Raw genomic sequence first — 23,400 nt, 5'->3', positions numbered from 1 at the left:
GCAAGTCACAAGAAGTTTTTGGTTTCCCAGTGCATACAAAAGCTATGTTTAAACTATGCTGTAGTCTATTAAGTGTGCAATAGCATTATGTCTAAAAAAACAATGTACATACCTTAATTAAAAAATACGTCATTGCTAAAAAATTCTAACCATCGTCTGAGCCTTCAGCAAGTCGTAATCTTTTTGCAATAGTAACAGCAAAAATCACTGATCACAGATCATCATAACAAATGTAATAATAATGAAAAAGGCTGAAATATTGCATGAATTACCAAAATGTGACACAGAGACAGGAAGCGAGCAAATGCTGCTCGGAAAGCTCAATGCAGGGTTGCCACAAACCTTCAATTCATACCAAAAAACCCAAAAAAACAAAAAACGCAGTTACCTGTGAAGTGCAATAAGGTGACACAATAAAACGAGGTAAGCCTGTATTTTCATATAGGAATAAGAAATTTTTAGATGAGCAGAAACAGACCTAAATGTAATCCAAAAGGAAAACAAGAGACAGAGTTTACTATGCTAACTACAGTATTCCTGATATTTTTCTTTTTTTTTTTTTAACCTGCAGTTTATTTGTAGGGAAGATAATGAAACCAGAATACAAACTGGGGCATGCATAATCAAATCAAATCAGCCAACACTGATTGCACAGCGCTGTGCTGGGTACTGTGGCCACATTAAAAAGGACAAGACACATAGTTTGTCCCTGAGGAGGGAAGGAAGGACTGGGCAGGGAGCAGGTTAGCCAATTTTGAGAACCCACCAGGTGTTCCTTGCAATGATGATTGCCTCGTCTCTCCTCACCTTGCCTATCTGGTGACATTCCAGCTACCTCGATCTTTTTTCCAAATCATCATTCCCCACACTCTTGTGAAGACTCCCTGGCATTTATTTGCGGTCACATATGTCACTCTCTGATCCTTCTGACCACTCCAAATGTACTGACTGTTTTGGTTTTTGAGTCAAATTTTCTCCTATAACCTTAAGTGTCACCATCATCCTGGGCAATTTCCTCATCAGTGGACAATCCAATAAACACTCTGCCAGAAATGAAATATATAAAGAAGAACCATCTACCCTGTCTTAAATTCACAGCGCTTTTTAATGATCTTTTCTTCTACAGAGAAAATGACACTTTGTAAATTTCTGAAAAAGGAGTTGGATATTATAACCATACAGTACAATTCTGGTACTAATTTAAATTTTTTTCACTTAACTTCAATCGCATTGCCACTGCGTTTATAGAATGCTCTATGCGGAATCCATCCTAACTGCTTGCAAAATTCTAATAACCCAGGTGACAACATGTGTCAAAACCTGCATATTAAACTGTACCAAAGAGTATTTTAGAAAACCAGTTAAGAGAACTTTTACTTCTCATACTTTTCTAGGGAAGAAAAAAAGCATGATACATGAAATTCTTTTACCTTCTTTTTATCTCAGTCTGATAATTGATGTAAGTTAAATTCAAGGTAAATATTAGCAACTGTCATTCAAAGAAGAAATAATATGGCAGAACTGTCTCTCTCTCTCTTTATATATATATATATATATATATATATATATATATGGAATGTGCTTTTTCCCCTTCTCTCTGCTTGTCAAAGCTCATCCTTTTGGATGGCATTCCTCAATCTTTCATTCTTCTAGGAACTTCATAGCTGTGGCTTTCTTTTTTCTCTTTTTTTTTTTTTTGGCCTTTTTTTTTTAAAAAATTTCCTTTTTTTTTTTTTTTTTCGGTTGCCGGTACGCGGGCCTCTCACTGTTGTGGCCTCTCCCGTTGCGGAGCACAGGCTCCGGACGCGCAGGCCCAGCGGCCACGGCTCACGGGCCCAGCCGCTCCGCGGCATGTGGGATATTCCCGGACCGGGGCACGAACCCGTGTCCCCTGCGTCGGCAGGTGGACTCTCAACCGCTGTGCCACCAGGGAAGCCCTAAACAAATTCACTTTTAAGAACTGGAGTAAATTGGCTTCATAAGGAAACTTTTATTCTGAAGTCAGGTGGGAGCTATCCTGTGATTTTTAGGTAGGAAGGTAAATTACTTTATCAGATTTGCATTTTAAAGCAGTCCCTATCTATAGCGTATAGAATAGTTTAGTGCATACCCTGCCTAATTTAGAGACAGTTTCTAGGACTTTTAAAGCAGTTTGGGTGAGAGATGATGAAAAGCTGAACCAGAATAATTACAGCAGTAATGGAGCCGAAGGGTCAAAAGATATTAAGGAGATAGAATTAACAGAACTGGGTCAGAGATTGAGTGTGAGAAATAAAGAAAAAAAGCAAAAGGAAATTATTAGAGTTTATTTTATGTTTACTTTAGAATTTACCTGCTTTCATAGACCTTCTTCTGATTTTCTGGGGTTGCTGACTCATCAATATTCACTTTTAATCAACCTTCAAACTTGAAATTTTTTTAAAAAGTTCATTAACGGTATTTTCCTTGATGTAAAAACTGAGAAATAAACTAGCTGAGTTGAACCATTTACTTGGTGAATCTATTACATATATTGTGATGATGTTTATATTATCAAAAGCTTTTAATGGGTTCATTTTATAATATTCCCTCATAGCCCTCAGTATTGAGATTTCTAGAAGGTCTGCAAGAGTCATGACACTGAACTCCGTGGATCTTTTGGTCATATCAGTTCTGTGATAGCAACTGAAGATCCAGTCTGTGATCAAATTTCAAACTGAGTAAAAATAGCATGTTTCAGGTCTTAATTCCATACTGTAATTTTTCTAATCTCCTTTGCCCAACATTGTCTATCACTCATGGATTTTTGAATCATACACTGAGGTGTACAAAATTATAGCTTTTAAAAAGAATATATAGGGAATTCCCTGGCAGTCCAGTGGTTAGGACTCTTCTCTTGCACTGCAGGGAGCCTGGGTTTGGTCCCTGGTCTGGAAACTAAGACCCCATGAGCTGCGCAGCATGACCAAAATAATAATAATAATAATAATAATAGGCAAAGAGATAGATTCTATTTTTTTTTAAAGAATATATGTATAAGTTCACCTCTCAAATTTCTATTTCTGTACAGCAGGAGAAAATTTATTTTTCCCAATTCAAAGTATTCAGTTACTTCTGGTTTAAAGTTCAGTCCTATCAGAAAAGGCCCAGTCAACTTCAGATCCTTCTCCTTCCCTTGTACATCTTTCTCCCTGAAGTGATAGTCTGGGGAGGGTTGGTGAACAAGGGTACTTACTTCCACGGCACCATGATGCCACATCTTATGGGCCATTAGTGCCCGTCAGTGCCACTGTCTGGTAAGTGGTGAAATTTATGATGTCTGTCAGACTGGAGTTATCATAACCTGTGTTCACATATTTCTTGCTTTTTGTCCTTTCTCATATTAGGGCTAAGCATCCTTCCTGTCCTGATTTCAAATACTCTCTGGGCTCACTTGCTTTCCCTTAGAAAATCCCATATGATTCTTAGGAATTGGAAGAAAAAAATGGATGCTCTCCCATAAACTTTTGGTAGATGTTATGCTTTGTGAGTCCTTCTCGGGTCCAGATGCTACTATGAAACTCCACCCAGAGAGGTGGCCTGTTAGGTCGAATCTTAGCACCTTCCCTTCCTTCCACTTCTCTTCCCAGGACTAATTCTTCTCCTTGTGGGAAAAAATACTTTCATCACTGGTCACTCTTCCCTAATCTACCATTTATGGCTTATCTTTTATGTGCTTAGTCCTTTGCTGATTTATGTAATGTGAAAACCCAATTATTACTGTTGAAATTGTTGGTTTTCAAAACAGTTTCTTTCTGCTATGGATTAGAAGAGCTTTGTGGCTGTCTGGAGGGGTGGGATAGGGAGGGTGGGAGGGAGGGAGACAAAGAGGGAAGAGATATGGGAACATATATATATGTATAACTGACTCACTCTGTTATAAAGCAGAAACTAACACACCATTGTAAAGCAATTATACCCCAATAAAGATGTTAAAAAAAAAAAAAAAAAAAAAAAAAAAAAAAAAAAAAAAAAAGAAGAGCCTATTTGACTTCTCAAAACCTATAATTTGAATAAACCAGAGAGCAGTGCTTACGGGAATATATCACTACTCCTTGAATGTTGGGGAGAAACTAATGTGTATAAATAAATGCAGGGTTGAAACCAGCTCAACTGATATTTAAAATCATCTGACTTCATTTATAATATTTTCTAAGTAGGTTATAGGTTAGTGTCTTTCTGTTAAAATAGGCTCTTGACTGAAGAGTCTGTCTTTCCCCACCTACTTCTCTACATTTCTTTGATCATTTAGCACTCATTAAAAATAAATTATTGTATCTCATTGAAACATTTGTATACCTCAGAGTGTAGTGTATGCAGTAACAAAAACAGTCATAATAATTTTTATATAACTGTCAGGTTACTTATAATACACTCATCAAATACTGAATTATGGTTAAAAAATTCAGGAGCAGTTTGCTGTGATACACAAAGGCAGTGCATTATATTGTCAGTAGTGAAAAAAAAAATTCTTCATAAACAAAAGTTTAAGACTCCATGGAGAACCAAAGTAGATCTTCTGATGTTGTTTTACTGTAACAGGATTAAAGCAATATGGTGTCTATATTTTGTCTTCTATTTTTGTTTTTTTTTATAGCATATTTATTATTTATTCATTTGCCGTTTTATTGAGAAATAATTGATATACATCACTGTATACGTTTAAGGCATACAGCCTGATGGTTTGGTTTACATATACTGTGAAATTATTACCACAGTACGTTCAGTTAACATCCAACTTGTCATATAGATAGATACAGTAAAAAGAAAAAAATGGGAGGGGGAGTCTTCTTGTGATGAGAATTCACAGGATTAACTCTCTTAACAAATTTACTATGTATCATATAGCAGTATTAACTGTAGTCATCATGCCACGCATTACATCCTTAGTGCTTATTTATCTTGTAACTGGAAGTTTGTATCTTTTGCCACCTTTCTCCAATTCCCCCTTGCCCTCCACCCTCCGCCTCTGGTAACCACAAGTCTGATCTTTTTTCAATGAGGTTTTTTCATTTGTTTTTAGATTCCACATGTAAGTGAGATGATACAATATTTGTATTTCTCTGTATGACTTATTCCACTTAGCATAATGCCTTCAAGTTTCATTCATATTGTGGCAAATAGTAGGATTTCCTCATTTTCTATGAGTGAATAACATTCCATCGTGTGTGTGTGTATAAATATATATATCTATATTTTGTATATCTATATATGTACCACAGCTTCTTTTTCCATTCATCCATCGATGGACACTTAGGTTTTTTTCTTTGTCTTAGCTATTGTAAATAATGCTCCTGTGAACACGGGGTTGCAGATATCTTTTTGAGTTAGTGTTTCTATTTCCTTTGCATATATTTCCAGAAGTAGAAATGCTAGATCATATGGTAGTTCTATTTTTAACTACTTGAGGATCCTCCATACTAATTTCCCTAGTGGCTATACCAATTTAAAATTCCACCAGTAGTACACAGGGGTTCCCTTTTCTCCATATCCATGTCAGCATTTGTTATCTCTTGTCTTTTTGATAACAGCCATTCTAACAGGCGTGAGGTGCTATCACATTGTGGTTTTAATTTGCATTTCCCTAATGACTAGTGATATTGAACATCTTTTCTTATACCTGTTGGAATTTTGTGTATTTTCTTTGGACAAATGTCTATTCAGATCCTTTGCCTATTTTCAATTGGGTTATTTGTATTTTTGGTATTGAATTGTACAATTTCTTTATATATTTTAGGTATTAATTCCTTTATCAGATTATACTGTTTGCAAATATTTTTTTCCCATTCCATGGGTTGTCTTTTCACTTTGTTGATGATTTCTTTCACTGTGCAGAAGCTTTTAGTTTGGTGTAGTCCCACTTGTTTTTTGTTTTGTTTTGTTTCTTGTGCTTTAGATGTCATATCCAAAACTTCATTCCCAAGACCCATGTCAAGGAATTTATTCCTGTGTTTGTTTCTCGGGGTTTCATTGTTTCAAGTCTTAATCCATTTTGAGTTAATTTTTTTAAAGTGGAATAAGATATGGGTCCAGTTTCATTCTTTCACATGTGACTATCTAATTATCTCAGCAGCATTTATTGAAGTGACTGTCTTTTCTCCATTGAGTGCTCTTAGCTCTTTTGTCAAATATTTGTTGATTATATATGCATGGTTTTATTTCTAGGCTCTCACTTCTGTTCCATTGGTCTAGTTATCTGTTGTTATGCTAGTACCATATTGTTTTGATGACCATAGCTTTATAGTATAGCTTGAAATCAGGAATATTGCCTTCTATTTGACCCTATTATTTTATAATTTAAAAATTAGCACTGTAAAAGAAATATTATAGGATCAAATAATTAAGAGATCATTACAACTTGCAGCAGTTTTCCTTAATTAGTTAGGTCAACTACCTTTGGGTGGACAGCTAAGATTTAAGGATTTGACAAAGATACTGTTTTATAATGCTAATAAACCAATTATGATTAATGTAAATATGAAAATGTGAACTAATAATACTACTTGACATTTAACAAATATTTAGTAAGTGAAAGGCCATGTTCCAAAAGTATAAATTTATTAACTCCTCACAATAATCCCATTAATAGGTAATACTATTATTGCCATTTTACAGATGAGAAAAATCTTACACTGAGAGGAGATAAATGTTCAGTCGGTATCCACATGGATATTGAGTGGCAGAGCAGAAATTCCAACCATATAGACTGTTCCTTAAAGAATACCTACTGTTGCATAATAGGCCCTAAAACCCATGCTGATAAATATGAAATATAAAGTATGCCATGGTGCCTTTAATTTCTATTATTTTAAATTACTGTAAATGCATTATTAAACATACAACTGTGCTAGAGTTTCTAAGTAGCACTTTGGTAAATGTAATCTCATTAATTCTTCTGAATTAACTGAAATATAATTATTACATGAAATGACATTTATATTCATAATATTGCAGTTTAAACATCTGAAGCCAGCTTTCTGCAGGTGTTTTAGGGTAAATGATATTTAAAGCTTTGGTCACAACCTTGATGACTTAAACACTCAATGACCCTGTAGAAAATACCAAATATTGATTTATGATTGATATGGTATTATTTCCAATTATATCAGTTTCTTCACTAAAAAAAAAACAAACTATAATTCATACCATAATCCTACAAAATAAGTACCACACATTTCACTCATTCAACTGAGGCTAAGAGGTTAAATGCTGTGTTTATTTTTATGGGAATGAATCAAGGGCAACTTTGGAGCTCAGATCCAAAATCCGGACATGATTTCACCATTCTGTTGTGTTTATTTGAACAACAGATTCTAATGATGATTGACAAGGTTGTTTGTATCTTCTCTCATCAGGTTATTACAGAAAGTTTATTGATGAGTTTTAAATATATATATTTATTTACCATGTGTCCTTTGCTTGAAAACTGTCTCCTTAAAGACACAGTTCATATGTCCACTTTTTTAAATTTAATATTTTATTTTTTAAAAGACAGGAAAATATAAGTTTATATATACTTAATTTTAAATATATGTATAAGTTGCTTTGTAATTGTTTTGTATTTCCTAATCTAGATTATAACCCTTTGAAAATCACTGATTTAACTTGAATCAGGTATCTTCTACACATGTCTGTTAGAAAGAGTAAGTAAATAAAGTGCATGGGACTTAGTTTTTAAATTCATTTATTTAGTATGAATAGATTTTTCTGATTGCAGCTAAGTCAGAGCTACTATCTGAGCAAAGTTTCATGTGTTAGAGATGCTGGACGAGTCAAAGCACTCAGGCTTGGGATTCCTCTAGAAGGAATCCTGGACCAAGTGAAAACATGTTTCATGAGCTCAGCCAGAGGCTATCCCAACAAGGTCTTGAAGCCAACCAGCTGGTTTCCCATCTGTTTTCTCACCTGAGTCCCAGGAGGGATTTGGATAGAGGCTAAGGCACTGTTGACATGCATTTGGAAAATAAAAGTATTATTGTTTTTATTTTTAATACATTCTATTCTGTGTATATTTAAATAAAAGTTAAATGAATATATTTTCCGTAATTTAATGCCTTCATTAAAAATGAGGAATCCATGCAACATGGAGTTTGTTGGAGGTTGTGTCACGATGGCGGCATTGCAGGCCTGGATGAGAACATCACAGCCTTAAAATTGGATGCATTCCTCTGAGTTTGGATGGCAGACAGATCTGTGTCCCCAGTGAATTAGATAGCAGGAGTCAGAGGTGTGAGTAGTGTAAGAAAGCAACGAGTACAGTTTCTCCAGTCTTCAACCGCCAATACTTTCAAATTTTTTAACCTTTGCAAAATGATAACATCAATACATATTTGTTGGAAAGCCATCATAGCAAATAACACTTAGATGCCATAAAATGATAATAACAGCAGACCTTTTTTCAGGGCTAACTCTGTGACAGGCACTTTACAAGTGCTATCTTATTTATTCCTAACACAATTTTATAATGTAAGTATTATTATTATCCTTATTTTTCAGATGAGGAATCAGGTTTAGAAAGGATAAGCAACTTGTTCAGTGTCCCAGGGGTGGCAAGCAGTCTGCTGGGCCTCAAAGCCAGGTCTGCTTGACTACAGAACTCATGTTCTTCATCTTTGTGGATCCTTTAAAGTCAATTAACTGGTGCTTATAACTCGCTGCCTAAGGGACAGGCACAAATCAAGCCTGGCTTGCCCTGAAATTTCTACTAGAAACCAAACAATTAATGCTGTCGTTTGATTGATGTGTAGATGAAGGGAAAGTGCTCAATTTTTTATATTCTAAACAGTATAAATCCTTATAAAATTAAAATTTTACAATAACACAAGCAGACTAAAATCTTGAGGAAAATGATCACCAAATAAAAATGTTTATCTAGAAATCATGTGTTTGTTTTCTAATTCAGGAGACAGTTGTGCAAGTGATTTTTCTCACACTTTAATATCTTCAGTATAAAGAAGATCATGAACATGGAGAAAGATGTAGTGTTGCTGTCATATATGTTTTTCTTATGCAACAGGATGCTTCAAATTATTTATATCTTTCAGGACACTTAATACCACTACATATGCATTAAGATGCCACTTTGTATTTTCTAAAATAAAGAAACACCCTCTTTTTCTTCTATGTTGTATTTTGGAATGTTTGTACCTAGGATACATTAAAAAAATTTAGTGGTCCCACTTTTAGGTTTTGGTCCTGTAAAAAATACGAGTATATGAATGTGCCAAGATACATGTATAAGATGTATCTTACAAATTTAGATGCAGTGGAAACATTTAAAAAAAATTAAATATCCTTCAACAGGGGATTGATATTATGTATAATTTACATCAAAAATAATGAGAAAATATATGCAAAATGGTTTTAGAAGTGTTAAAATACTGTTACATAAAAAACTGAAAAATGCAGTGATAAGTAAAATTGAGCTAGATTTGCTTACGCATTCTATCATGAGTATGTGTATGTGTGTGTAATATTGTGTCATGTGGTGAAGTGTGTAGGCGTAGAAAAAATTCTAGAACTATTTATACCAAGTTATTCAAAAGTGGGTGGGGTTGCAAGTTGTGGGGAAACCTCCATTTCTCAGTTTCTACACTGCTATTTTATTTTATTTTTACAAAAAATGTATTAGTTTTGTTAGAAATTAAAAAAGCATTTTTTTACATTTTGCTTGGCACTCAGTGCTCATGACTACAAGGCTCAATTTACCTTTCCAATCTAATTTGTCACAATTTCAGGCGTCCTGCCTTAATTATATAATTTACAACTGTGCCCTTGATTCCTTTTTTCCTCTGCCTTTCTGTATCTTGTCCCCTCTGTGGGGAAAGCCCTTTCCTTCACTTCCTATCTTTAGGTTCTATTATGTTTCCAGTTCTAATTCCAGTGCTTCTATAACACATTTTTATGTGTATATTTCTCAGTTAATTGTCCTCCTCTATTCTCACTTCAAATTTTGCATTCTTCTATCATATCACATATTATAGTCTGCCTTGTAATAAATGTATTAATATGTCCATATGAGCCGTTCATGAAATTAAAGTCTTATTTATTTCCTTACATTTAGATTACATTACATCAGTAAGTGCCTATAACATTTGAAAAATTAGTAACATTTTATTTTTGTGAAGTTTTTGAACAGTTTCAGTTTTTTCTTCTATCATAATCTGTTATTGGAGAGACACCTCTACTTTATGTAGATTGCCAACCTTATGGCTCATAATCTGCTCCTCGATTCTGTATTATAATTTCTATGTAATAACTGCATTTGCTTCCTCTATTCTCTTATATAAATGCATTTCAAGAGGCTGAAATGGGATATGACAGTTCAAATAAAATAGCTTAGGCATTTGCAATTATTTCATAAAATGATGCCAAAATATTGTCACATACAGTATCTCACATGACAAATTTAATAAAGTCTTCTCAGAGAAACACATTTTTATAGTAAGATTCTGGTGTAAATCAATCCAGGTGGCTTCCTTTTACAAGGACAGGCAGATTATTTTCAATATGATAGAACCAGGGGCAAGAGAGTAAAAACTCAAACTGATTTGCAAACAGGAGCTTCCTCAGTAGTCATCCAGGAAGGGAGTTTTGCTGTGTCACAAGTGACTAGTCCCGGGTTTTGAAAAAAGAGTGAGTCATCCCCCTTTGAAACAAGAGATAAGTGGGGGAAAGAGCTGTTTAAAAATTATTTTACAACTATTTCCTTTGGAGCTATGACTCCTTAAGCTGGAATGTGATCCAGAATAACTTCCCTTTGAATCCAACATTTGTCTTAAGCATTTTTATTGCCTCTCTTTTCCCTCGTCCCATCTCACTTCTTCCCTCCCTCTGTTCAACAGATTTACACGGACTGGGCCAACCACTACCTGGCAAAATCAGGCCACAAGCGGCTGATCAAGGATTTGCAGCAAGACATTGCAGATGGAGTACTGCTAGCAGAAATCATCCAGATCATTGGTAAGATCTGCCCTCTGAGAAAAGCCATGAAAGTTTCTGCGCCCACGCACTTTGGTAAAATACAATTTAATTTGGATGCTTAGGAACTTGGTCCATGTGTCTCTGAGATTAATGCAGCTCTCCCCGTGATTTAATTAAAATGTTTATGTGAGAATGTTTGAAAAAGGCAGTTTGGCCATACTTTTAAATGGCTAGAACTGTATCTTTACATACACTGAATTGTCAGAAATGAATGCTTCATTAAACCATATGTCTCCCATGTGTGCATTTCGTTAGCTGGAGCAACTCATACACTCTGAGATTCCTTGAAACTATATCCTGATCCAGCAGGGACAATTGTGAAAGGTTTCATGCCAGCAGTCATTTGGCACAAGCTAAGGAATTAGCAGCAACTTCCTTCTCACTCACTTTTTTTTTTTTATTTGCCTGATTTGTGCATATGGACCTGGCGCTGCTAACAAGAGTGTCTTCTTGTACACGGCTTAGGAGGCAGAGTGAATGTAGCACCAGCATTTTGCTTGGTGTTTTTTTTTTTTTTTTCTTAGTCTGCTTTTTTTGTGTTTCACTTCATGGCTTAAGCATGTCGTTCTTTTTTTCTCTCTTTTATTTTATTTCTTGGCTTTAGCAAATGAAAAAGTTGAAGATATCAATGGATGTCCTAGGAGTCAATCTCAGATGGTAAGAATCATGTTTATTCTGAATATATTGCTTGTCTTCACTTCCAGAGTTAACTGCATTTATAAATGGGCTAGAAGTTTCTTTTGCATGTCTCTCTCCTTGTTTAAGAAACCATTTGATCATATTCTATCATATATATTTCTTTGGGTGCAATTTAGGAAGAAGTGATAATAACAATACAGTTGAATATGTATGACTCCTGAAGAACCAATCTCCAGGTGTTTTATCAGATTCTTGACCTTTTTTTTTGTTCTGATGTCTGAATAATTTAACACTGGTCTTGGTGGCAATAAATCCCATTTCCAGTTTTAAGTGGAGCCTTTTTGTCTGAACAACTGGTTTGAAGAACAAAAGTTGCCATGTGCATTTTAAAAATATATGAATAGTATTTTCTTCGCTCATAACAAAGTCCAATGTAAACACATGGACTCTTCAACACTTTTGGAAAAACTCTAAGGGCAGGCTGCTGGAATTTTGCTGAGCAGGGACTGACTAGGAGATATGATTCATAGCCTTTTCCAGAAAGTTGTCGATCTAGAGGTCTGTCTGTCCCCCAGCCCTCTCTTATTTTTACCACTTGGTAAAGCCTAGAGTTTTATAATAAAATAAGAGATTGATAAACTGCTGAGATAAAAACCCACCCCTTTCTTAATTAAATAGCCACAACTTTATTTTATAGGACAACATGAAACCAAAATGCCTTAACTGAAGTTATGTCAGCAGATATAATCAGGAATGACAGCCAAAATCCACAAGATGAGGTTTCCTCCAAAACTCTTTTTAGCATAGAATAGGCATTTAAAATAAAAATAATGAGTACTTAATTGACAGAAACTGGAAGAATGAAAAAAATGATGAACTGTTTTGACCTGCTGACCTGCTTTACTTAATGTCAGAAAACTGAAATCCAAAATAATAAAAAGAATTTATTTTTAAAGAGTGATTAACTAGCATGTCTGTGTGTGTGTGTGTGTGTGTGTGTGTTTAAGCACTCCTCTAAGGACCTACTACAGTGTCATGAACTCTGTGTCGCTCTTGTGAAAAAAATCACTATAAAGAAAGATTCTCTGTAAAACATTTCAGTTTTAAGGAAACTTCCTGATCTAATTACTCTGGGCACAAAGACGACTCTAGTAAAATTAATTATAGTTATTTCCTGAAGTTTTACTGGAAGTAGTTATAATACCTTTAAGCCCTGCTATAATAAAAGCTGCATGATGATGGGAAAGACATGTAACTTCTCTGAGCCTCAGCTTTCTCATCTGTAAAATGAACCCCGATTATGATATGATAATAACATATAATTATGGACATTCTTTACTACCTAAACTGATATGGAAAGAGCACATTCATGAATTAATGCCTGTAAAAAGATTTTTAAGGCTTTATATTAAAAAGCTCTATAGTCTCTGAATATCATATGTTATTTCTCAAACCCAACACTGTTGGTTTTACTTTCATTATTTCAACCATAAAGAGATGTTGGATACTAAAACTCTTATGTTCTCTGCTGGCATTCCAATTTGATTCTGATTACAGTTCAATAAATAGCCAAGCTATTACTTCATGACAGATAATAAACAAATAAACCTTCAAAACTCATAACTATAGATAGAGATGTGGTCCTTAGATATTTATCTGAAACATCTGTGCCTAAAATTCTACAAATCTGAAAATATTCTCATAGGTATAAGACTCTCTTAATTTTATTACTTCCTGTTCCTTATTAGCCCCCAAATGTCATGCAACATCTAGTATGCATGTTATGTTGATATTTCTGCTTCTGATTTCAAACAAACAAACAAACAAACAGAAAACCCAAAACCTGAGAAATGCAAATGTTATAAAATAGGTGATGATTTTTTCCCAGCCAAAAAGTTTTAGTCAGAATTACACTGAATTTTGAGTCACAATGACTTGTAACCTCATTTTTTTTTGTTGTGGTTGAATTTCTAACCTGAAATTGGCATGCCTTCAATAAGGTGATTCAGAAGAATACATATGACACAAATGTAACTTTTTTGGCTGAATTATTTTTGCCTCTGTTCTTAAGAATTGGCATCGGTACTATGTTACTAATGAATAAAAATTCCAGATTTTAACTGAGACAAGAAAGTAGAGGAAAGAGAATTATGATAGCATGACTAGGCTTATAAATTTCATACATCTTTTCCAAACAGGATGTTGCCTGTTTCTTTATTGTGTAACAACCGAGCAGTGCTGTGTTAGTAACAGCAAGCACTGTCCTTACTTATAGAACTACTTGTCCAATGCTTTTTATATATCTGATTTTTCATGGCCTTTGGTTGGCGTTCATGTTTAATAACAAAAGGTAAGGTAAAACTAGGTCTGCTACTGTTTCTAGTTACAAATTGTCTTTTTTTTCTTTTTTAAATTTCAAACTTGGTAACCTTTATTGGATTATTTTCAGCCTTTAGTAATAGAAGTTCTCTCATGGTATGAATGTATGGTATATTGATGAATAACAGCCAACTATTCATATTTAGGCAATATTAACTGAGCACATAAGGTACCAGGTGTAGGGACAATTGAGGATCAGAGGAGCAAATATTCAAATAAATAATAGCAACAGTGTTAATAGGGAAGAACAAAAGGAATGTGAAGGAAGTGAGCTTGGTGTGTTCCAGAAGCAGAAGACGACTGTGGTTTGAGCACAGTGAGAGGTGATTGGAGGGGACGACGGAAGCCTGATTACGTAGGACCAAAGGAAGGAGTTTGTATGTTACTCTAAGTTGATTGAGGAGCCTTTGGAGGACTTTTAAAGCTGGGCTGTGTTGTGAGTTGATGTAAATATTAAAAATGATCACCCCAGGTGCTTTCTGGGCATTGTAGAATACTTAAGTGTTGGCCTTCAGTTGGGTATGCGAGATGAAAAATATAGGGACTATGCAGTGGTCCCCGATTTTTTGGCCTGAATGAGTAGATAGTTACCATTAAACCAGATGATTATTATGGAGGGAGAAAACAGGCTAAAAGATGAAGAAGGGAAGAGGACAATTTCAGATTTTGACAAGTAGAATTTGATGTACCCATTGGAACGTCAAGTAGGAGGTTATTGGAGGCAATTAGGCATGTGATTCTAAAGGCCAGAAGTAAGGTATTGGTTAGAATATACCTACTGCGTAGGTAATGGTTGAAGCCATGGCCAAGGATGAGATCTCTAGGAGGTCTTTGTAAAGTCAGAAAGGAAGAAAGCTGAGGTTCTCACACTGAGGAATACCAACATGTATGTGATAAGCAGAGGTGAAGGAGTCAGAAAAGGGTGAAAAGAATGGTGAGAAAGTGAGCCTATCACTGAGAGAGTGGTTCAACAGATATGGATTGTTAATCCTTAGGGTAGCTATGGTAGCTTAAGCTGTAGTACATACTCTGACTAACCCAGTGGGACAGGGCAATGTAAGATGAGGAAAATGTGGCAGATGCTGTCAAATGCTACCTAGTCAATGGGTTGGTATACCAGAAGGCAGGAGAGTTAGTTTTGGTAATTAGACAGGTGTTAGTGACCTTCATGTAAACATCTTCTGTAGAGTGGTCATGTGTTCAAGAATAGCTGAGAGGTGCAGATATCCACTGAGTCTTGAATGATCTTTCCAGGACTTTCCTATTGAAGGATGAATAAAAAAATATGTAGTTTGAGAGGAAGTCAAGGTGAGGGGAGTTTTTGCAAGGGCGGAAGTAGGCAGAGAAGGAGGAAGCAATAGGGAGAGGGGAGGATCCAGGGGGATGGGGAGACAAGTGACCATGCCAGATCCTCAGGGACGTGGCAGAGGAGGAAATTTGAAGTCTGTGTGGAAGATTTAATGTTGGAAAACAATGGGGATACACTTTCCTTTCATAAGGGGATATGATTGCTTGAAGAGGTGGTATTTGTTAGTGGATTACGTAGAAATGGAAGGAATTCAAATAAATATGATAATGACTTCAGACTATTAGATAATATTACTGTGCTCTTTTTCATGTCATTCTCTAATGGTTACCTTATAATATAAAGAAAAAACATTGATTATAGTATTTTATAGCAAATAAAGAAAATTCAACAAAAATTCTTTCAAATATCATTGGCTGAAGGGCACATATTTAAGAAAAATGTGAACTTGTCTTTATTAGCAGGATTATTGAGAGGTTGATTCATATTTATTCCAAGTTTCAACTGCTATCTATTGCTATCTTTCCTTAATAAGTTTGAGACCAAACTCATCCTGGAAAACACAGAACTAAGTTTGTAGGAGCTTATTCAACACTATATTTAACCTCATCCAAAGATGAAGTTACTAATGTGGATGACACCTGTTAAGTAATTTCTAGGTGGGTGGTATCAGGATTCAAAATATATGCTGCATGCCACAACTCTGGTGAGATTACATGAGGAAATAAATTAGCCAACTATAAATACCAGGAACATCCAGAATGCCCAGCAGATTAAAAATAGCAGAAAAAAAATGCCCAACATGTATTTGAAATGCAGAGGCACAAGTGCAAGGTTCTTAGACAAAAATGTAAGACACGTAGAGGAAAAGTTGTTTTGAAAACAAAATTTTCTTTATTTTAAAATAGACCATTAGAGCACTTGGCCAGTTAGCTCAGTTGGTTAGAGTGGGGTGCTAATAAACTAGGCCATGATATTTAATAATCTTCATAAATGCATGGAGAGGTTAGGAAATTCGATCATGTGAAATAGTTGCAAACCAAGAATTAGATGGTGGGGCAGAGGTGAGGGTGTGGTTCCCAGCCTGTCCTTCCTCTTCGCTGCTTCCTCCCTTCACCTCACTCTAATAGCTCGACTGTTTTTTTCAGCCACAACATTCTCCCTTCTTTTCTATCATATCATATTGTTTGAAATTTGCTGAGATGCGGATTTTTGGAAAACTTGTGCCTCTTACCCTTTTCTGTTCCTAGGAGATGAAAAATTAGGTTTTAGTCTTCCCTTAATTCTCTGATTCCTTGTCCCACAGGGTTATGGCTGCCACAATAATTACCATCATGGATTTCACAGGCATCTTTATTCCATTTCTATAGTTTACAGCAATCCAGACAGTGAAACTATTCTTAACAGAAAAAGTATCCTGTTCTTTTATCACTATGCTGTCCTTTTAAGTTTTAATTCTTTCAGCCACTGCTTGTTATTGCTGCCCTTTTAAAGGATCTATTTAGGTAAGATAAGATGAGGCTCCTAACCAAATAGGGAAGAGATAAAATATTGGAATGCTCTGAAGGTTTAATAAAATCTTATAAATGGCACGCTGCAGGATTCTAGCACTATGACTCAGAGGAGTGGAATATTGCTAAGTTAGTCCATTCACATGATCCCCTGCCATTTTGAAACTGTTCATCTTCTGGAATGTCTAGAAAAAGATAGCTTAATGAAGACAAATGCTTTCCTACAAATAGAGCTCTGATCTCTAAAGAAATACTAACTGAAAATCTCTACTTTGTAGTTTCCTTAATGATTCATTATTTTTATTTAGGCTCACACTTCAGAAGAATAAGCATAAACTACAAGTATTAGGAAATTTATATTAAATGATTAGAGTATCACCCTGATGATTTTTAAAACTGAGTTTGTCTCTAGAAGTTGCTCTGTATACTTGTAAAGTTTGAATGAAGTAATTGAAATAACATGGGGGTGCTGAGAGTAAGTGTGTCATGTTGAAAGGACAGTGGTCACTGGAATTCTAATTCTGATTAGATGATCCAGGAAAAAGACTTCAGTAAATGCTCAGAGTTTTCACTCATTTCTGCAATGAGGAAATTAGACTGATTAAAGTCTGTTGGAACTCCGACTTGCTAGATTGATTTAATGAAACACCAAAGATCACGGTTTCTGTTCAATATTTCATCTTATAGATATACCTGGGTTTTCAATCCTTATAGCTTTTTAAAACTACATTCATAGTAAAGTAAGAAAGACATTTCTTAGAATATATTACGTCTAATTTACAACGAAAAACAATATTTTTATGAAAGTTGTCTGGTCTGCTATTCAGAAATTAAATAAATGCTGAAGATACAAGAATGCTTTTCTATATTAATTTTATATTATAGAATAAATAGTGTAAATGTTTTTCTTATGAGTATCAATATTTAAATTGGTTTGTGCCGTTAGTAGGACAAATAGAAATTGAAGTTAAGTAACTCCCTTTGGGTTGGACACCAGATTCCACATACAAATTTTTTCCTTCTTTCTGGAGACAAGATATAAAATATTTCTGGTTTTGCAGGTAGTTATTAAGCTTTATTCTGTACATAAAAAACTGCAAATGTACTTAATATTTCTACTATATATTTAAATACCAACCCCTTCCTTAAACATTTAGAATGTTCTTTATCCTGATAGTTTTGACTTAAAATGCTGTAAGTTGTTTCCCACTGATAAGCCACTATCTGAGTAAACACAAAATACCATCATACCTTGTATTAGAAAACATATTTTGTAGCAATCCTTTTGTAATTTTAGTTTTATTACCCTAACTAATCTAGTTTTTTTTTAAAAAAGAACTTACTGCTCCATCTTTTTCAACCCCCTTCTTGAAATTAATAGAAAATTAACTGAGAAATTTAATACTCAGTACTAAAAACTATGAAATAAGAGCAGTTCAGAAAACCATATACTAAGATATGAAGCCATTTTAAATATGACCTATGATAGTCTTAGCTTAAAAACCTATGGTGATTAAACAATGTTTTTAAAAAATACATCCATAGGACAGAAAAAGGAAATGAAATGGGGGAATCTTGTTCTCTTGATCTCATTATAATCATTTGGGAAGTATATCTATGATAAGATAAATTATTTGAAAATCAGTAGATGTACCCAATCTACTTGTTTTATGATATTATATTTAAATGATTTTAATATGAATTAAGTTAAACTGACCTGTGTGGATAGCCACAGACAAAATTCATGACATGTCTGGTTACACTTTGAAAAATTGTATTGCCCATTTGATTTGTGTTAGCCATGTTTCAACCATAAAAATATATTATGAAATCATATCATAGAAACATCAAATTTTAGAGATGGACCTGAGAGTTCAGCCATATCAGTATCGCTTATTGATTCATCTGCAGGTTGAATGTCAACCATCTTTATCCAGTGCTGTACTAGATGCTTTGCTTGCATTTTTCATTGAGTCATCATAGCAAACCTACAAAAGAACTTGTCTCACTGAGGCTGCCTATGTCCCTGTTTAGTAAGTGGAAGAATCAGTGTTTGGTTTCATGTCTGTTTGAGTCTAGGCCAAATTGCTTTAAAACTTATTAACAAATGCATTTAAAAAAATACGGCCTGGGACTCAAATCTTGAGATTTTGATCTCTTCCTCTTCTTCCCCCTCCCCCTCCTTCTCTTTCGTCCCCGCCTCCCCTCCTTCTTTAAAGTTTGGATCCCTCCCCCCTGCCAAACTTGCAATATAAATGAGCATTTTTCTTTAATATTATGCTTGTTTCTTCCATCTATGGCAGGAATAAAAGCTTTGGTTAGGTTGGGAGAGGGTGTGGGCATATGAGATAAATAATGATTTATAAATTTTGTGGTGAAATTATGCATTTGGAAAATAATTAATTGTTATATGTAACTTTAGCCCTATATCTAAACAGATATTATTTGTTTAAAATGGTTTTATAACTTCGTAATAAAAGAGTAAGATTCCTTGTTTTGTTTTGTTCTCTGAAACAAACAGAGAAGCAGGAATTATTAAAAACCTACAGAGTATATTTTCAGGTCAATGAGTACTGACATAGTATTTTATAATTTTATATTTATAATACTTTATATTGGCAATTATAGCCTATAATGAAGATTTAATGTCATCTATAATTGGCAACTAATATTAAATGATGTTCATTATTCTCTAATCACCAAGTCAGTTAAAGCAGAATATAGAATTTTAAACAAAAAATAATTTTTATCTGATAAAATTCTAATAAATTTTCCATATCTGTACCCTTATCTATCTATCTATCTATCTAGTCACATACACACTTCTGTTATATATGTGTTTATATAAAGCATTCCTAGTATGAAAATTTATATGTACACACAGACATAGATACACATATGCCTAGTATGGAGCTAAGCTCTTCATAAACATCTGTAATCCTCACATAATATATTGTGTGGGAACTGCTTTCATTCTCATTTCGCAGATAAGGAAGCTGAGGCTTCAGGAGAGTAAAAACTTTATTTCTAACAGTGTGTAAATTGCATAACTGTGATTCAAACACAGATTTATTTGACTGCAAAACTTTAAACTATTATACTCTAGTGCTTAATTAATGAACTGACTCCTTGTAGCTAACCCCAGACCAACTAAACACAAAAACAAACTGAAGAGCTAAACAAAATTTCTACCTCCTACCTCTCCCTATCCCACAACACAAACTAACGAGATAGGAGAAGAAAACATGGGACATAGCGTTCGATGACATGAAATACCTAGTTAAACTGTGCCTTTCACCTCCCCTCCCCACAGACTTAACAAATCAAACCTCAGAGGGCAAGGCCTAGAATTCTGCATGCTTACAGATTCCAGCTGACCCTTAGGCTTGCTAAAGTTTTGGGATCTACTGCTCTGCTGCACTAGTTTCCTGTGACTGCTATAACAAATTATCACAGATGTGGTGGCTTCAAACAGTAGAACTTTAATCTCTCACTGTTTGGATGCCAGAAGTCTGCATTCAGTATCACAGGGCCAAAATCAAGGCTTCAGCAGTCCTGTGCTTCCTCCAGAGGCTGTAGGGGGAATCCATTCCTTGCCCATTCCAGCTTCTGGTGGCTGCCAGCGTTCCTTGGCTTGTGGCCACATCAGTCATTCTGTATGTTCATCTACCGGGAGATAAAAATGCATTGGTTAGTTGTGAAATAATTTGGAATCATTTAAACCTTGTGAACTTAGAATATGAATGGAACAAATAGATTTTGCATACTCTTTCTGTCCTTCCTTTCACACTACACAATTTCATCCTTACATTCAATCACATATTTATGGAGCACCTATCTTGTGCCAGGCCTGTATCCTAACTGCCTGTCAATCATGTAGAGAGCTTGAGTCAGAAGCTGGAAATGGCTCAGTCAGAATGTCTAAATTATAGTGGTAGAAAGCATAATGTGGCAGAAATGGTGATTTCATTGGAGACTGACAGGGTTGAGTTTGAATTCTGGCTCTGCTATTTATTTATTTATTTATTTATTTATTTATTTATTTATTTATTTTCTTCTTTGGCGGTACGCGGGCCTCTCACTGTTGTGGCCTCTCCCGTTGCAGAGCACAGGCTCCGGACGCGCAGGCTCAGCGGCCATGGCTCACGGGCCCAGCCACTCTGCAGCATGTGGGATCTTCCCGGACCGGGGCACGAACCCGTGTCCCCTGCATCGGCAGGCGGACTCTCAACCACTGCGCCACCAGGGAAGCCCTGCTATTTATTAATTGTGTAAACTTGTACAAAGTATGTCATTTCTAAGCCTCTACTGAATGGCCAAAATAATATCAAATTTACCAGAGTCAATGGTAAAGATGAAAAAAGGGTTTTGCATTTGGAGTAAATAACATCCATACTTAAAACTGTATGGGGCTTCCCTGGTGGCGCAGTGGTTGAGAGTCCACCTGCCGATGCAGGGGACACATGTTCGTGCCCCGGTCTGGGAGGATCCCACGTGCCGCGGAGCGGCTGGGCCCATGAGCCGTGGCCACTGAGCGCGCGCGTCCGGAGTGTGTGCTCCACAACGCGAGAGGCCACAACAGTGAGAGGCCCGCGTACCGCAAAACAACAACAACAACAACAACAAAAAACTGTGTATGAACTCCCTTCCTGTGCTGGGTTAAGTGGTGGAGGAAAAAGTGGCTTTCAAACCACTTCCCGTGCTTCTCTTCTTGACATGTAGTGTCCAGTTCTTCACAGTGCAGCCTGTTCACCTAGTGTGTTATGAAGTTAATATTTTACAAATGACATATTAAAATTAAATACACTAAAATAGACTTTATAAAAATCAGAGTGCATTGCAGATAGAATAGGTAGAAATTGACTTGTGAAACTTTTATTAATTTCTATCTATAAATCTGTGTATACACTGTGTGGTCATATAAAATAGATATCTTCAGTGCAACGCTGACCATTTCTTTCGCATCAGACACACCATTAGCGCCCTGAGCTCTACTATCAAGCCCAGGCCCTTAGCAAGACGTGGAAGATGTTTCACATCTAGCCCCTGTTTATCTCTATGGCCTCGTCTTCTGCCGCTAGATTTTCCAGATCTCAAGATACTTGTTCCTGGAGTCTTTCTGCCTGATCTCTCCTCCAGCATAGTTTCTTGAAACCTACTTAAGGCCACCAGCCTTTGGAGGGGCCTGTTTTTGCATTGATAAACAGAGACGTTGTGGAGAAAGATTTAAGTGGGGTTCAACTCTTAATATTCCTGGCTATTCTGAATTCCCCAGTCCCTTAACTAATGGTGTTTCTCAACCCTGACCAGTTCACATGTTGCTCCTTCTTTGGGTTCACTTCACCCCACATCCTGTTATTTGGTTAACCCTTCCTAACCTTTCAGGGACTAGCTCAGGCTTCCCTTGAAGCAGAAAAAAAAAATGTGCTAGTTAATGATACAGGCTCTGTTTTTGACATATTCTCTCTGTGTATCCTTGAGCATCTCAGTTTAATTCTCTGATCAACACTTTTATCATTGGAAAAATGCTATAATTATGGCAACTTCAGAAGAAGGTATCTTTGTAACCATGATAGAGAAGTCTTAGTTACTAATAACTTTCTCCTTTCCTGGTCCCTTTACCTCTGATCATGAATAGACTGTTCTGCATGCTTCTTTAGGAGTCTGTGTTTCTCTGATTATAACATTCATCACATTACATTGGAATTATCTCTCCTGTGAGACTATATATATTTTTAAGGGCTTGGACATATCTCAGTGAATAAATAATCGTTATGGAGTGAATGAAAGCAAACATATTAAGAATATTTAACCAATGCAAAAACACTGTTGCATTTTACTTTAATTCTTCAAACATTTATATTTAAAAGAGATATATTAAAATCTTTGGCTAAAATCTATATAATTATTTGAATTTTATGATAGGATGGGATTTTGCTCAAACTGAGCCATCGTATCTATTTATTTTTGGTTGAAATCAAATGTAATTAATTTATATAATGATACTAGCAGTGTATGTTTATCATGAAAAATAGGAAGAATCGTTCATTAAAAATAGCACAGGTCACAAAAGAACTTACCATTGGAGAGAATGAAAGTTACGTTTGCTTTATATTCTTCTACACATTCTCTGTGTATGATTCACAGCAGCAGTACCTCAGACATGCCCTAACCAGGATGCATTGTGTCTATAGAGAGAATTCAGTCTTTGAAATATTATGCCTACTACCTGGTTTACAATTATTTAATTTTTTATATTGCAGTGGTTTTAGGATCCCAGGGGGCATCAGAGCCTTTTCAGTTCCAGGCCAAATTCAGCTCTGTAAACATAATTGCAGAAAGGAAAGGCTGGCATGGTCTGTTTTCAGGCATCCTTTTGAGCAATTGTGTGTTGCTGTAAGCTGCTCTGCTGGGTATGGCTGCTCCCCCTTCTGAAGCTTGTCTAACCTTCTCAGAATCAGACTTCTCCTGTGCATCCAAATGACACTTCTTCTTTGAAGCTTTCACCAGATCCATAGTGAAAATTGATAAATCCATTCTCTTCACTGCCTTATAGTGTTCTCT

At 35.5% G+C, this 23,400-nt stretch overlaps 1 protein-coding gene across 3 annotated transcripts in view; it reads left to right on the top strand.

Moving 5' to 3' along the window:
• The window catches only part of NAV3 (neuron navigator 3), a 369,647-nt gene that overhangs the window by 102,089 nt on the left and 244,158 nt on the right, over positions 1-23,400 (top strand). For all 3 annotated transcript variants that reach the window (XM_007454822.1, XM_007454823.1, XM_007454821.1), the window contains exons 2-3: positions 10,863-10,980; positions 11,606-11,658. In XM_007454822.1, coding sequence (XP_007454884.1) covers positions 10,863-10,980; positions 11,606-11,658 — 171 coding nt within the window. The remainder of the gene's footprint in view (positions 1-10,862; positions 10,981-11,605; positions 11,659-23,400) is intronic.

Source organism: Lipotes vexillifer, unplaced genomic scaffold, assembly GCF_000442215.2.
Source record: "Lipotes vexillifer unplaced genomic scaffold, Lipotes_vexillifer_v1.1 scaffold1325, whole genome shotgun sequence".
NCBI classification, from domain to species: Eukaryota; Metazoa; Chordata; class Mammalia; order Artiodactyla; family Lipotidae; genus Lipotes; species Lipotes vexillifer.
This window is presented reverse-complemented; position numbering and strand designations above follow the sequence as displayed.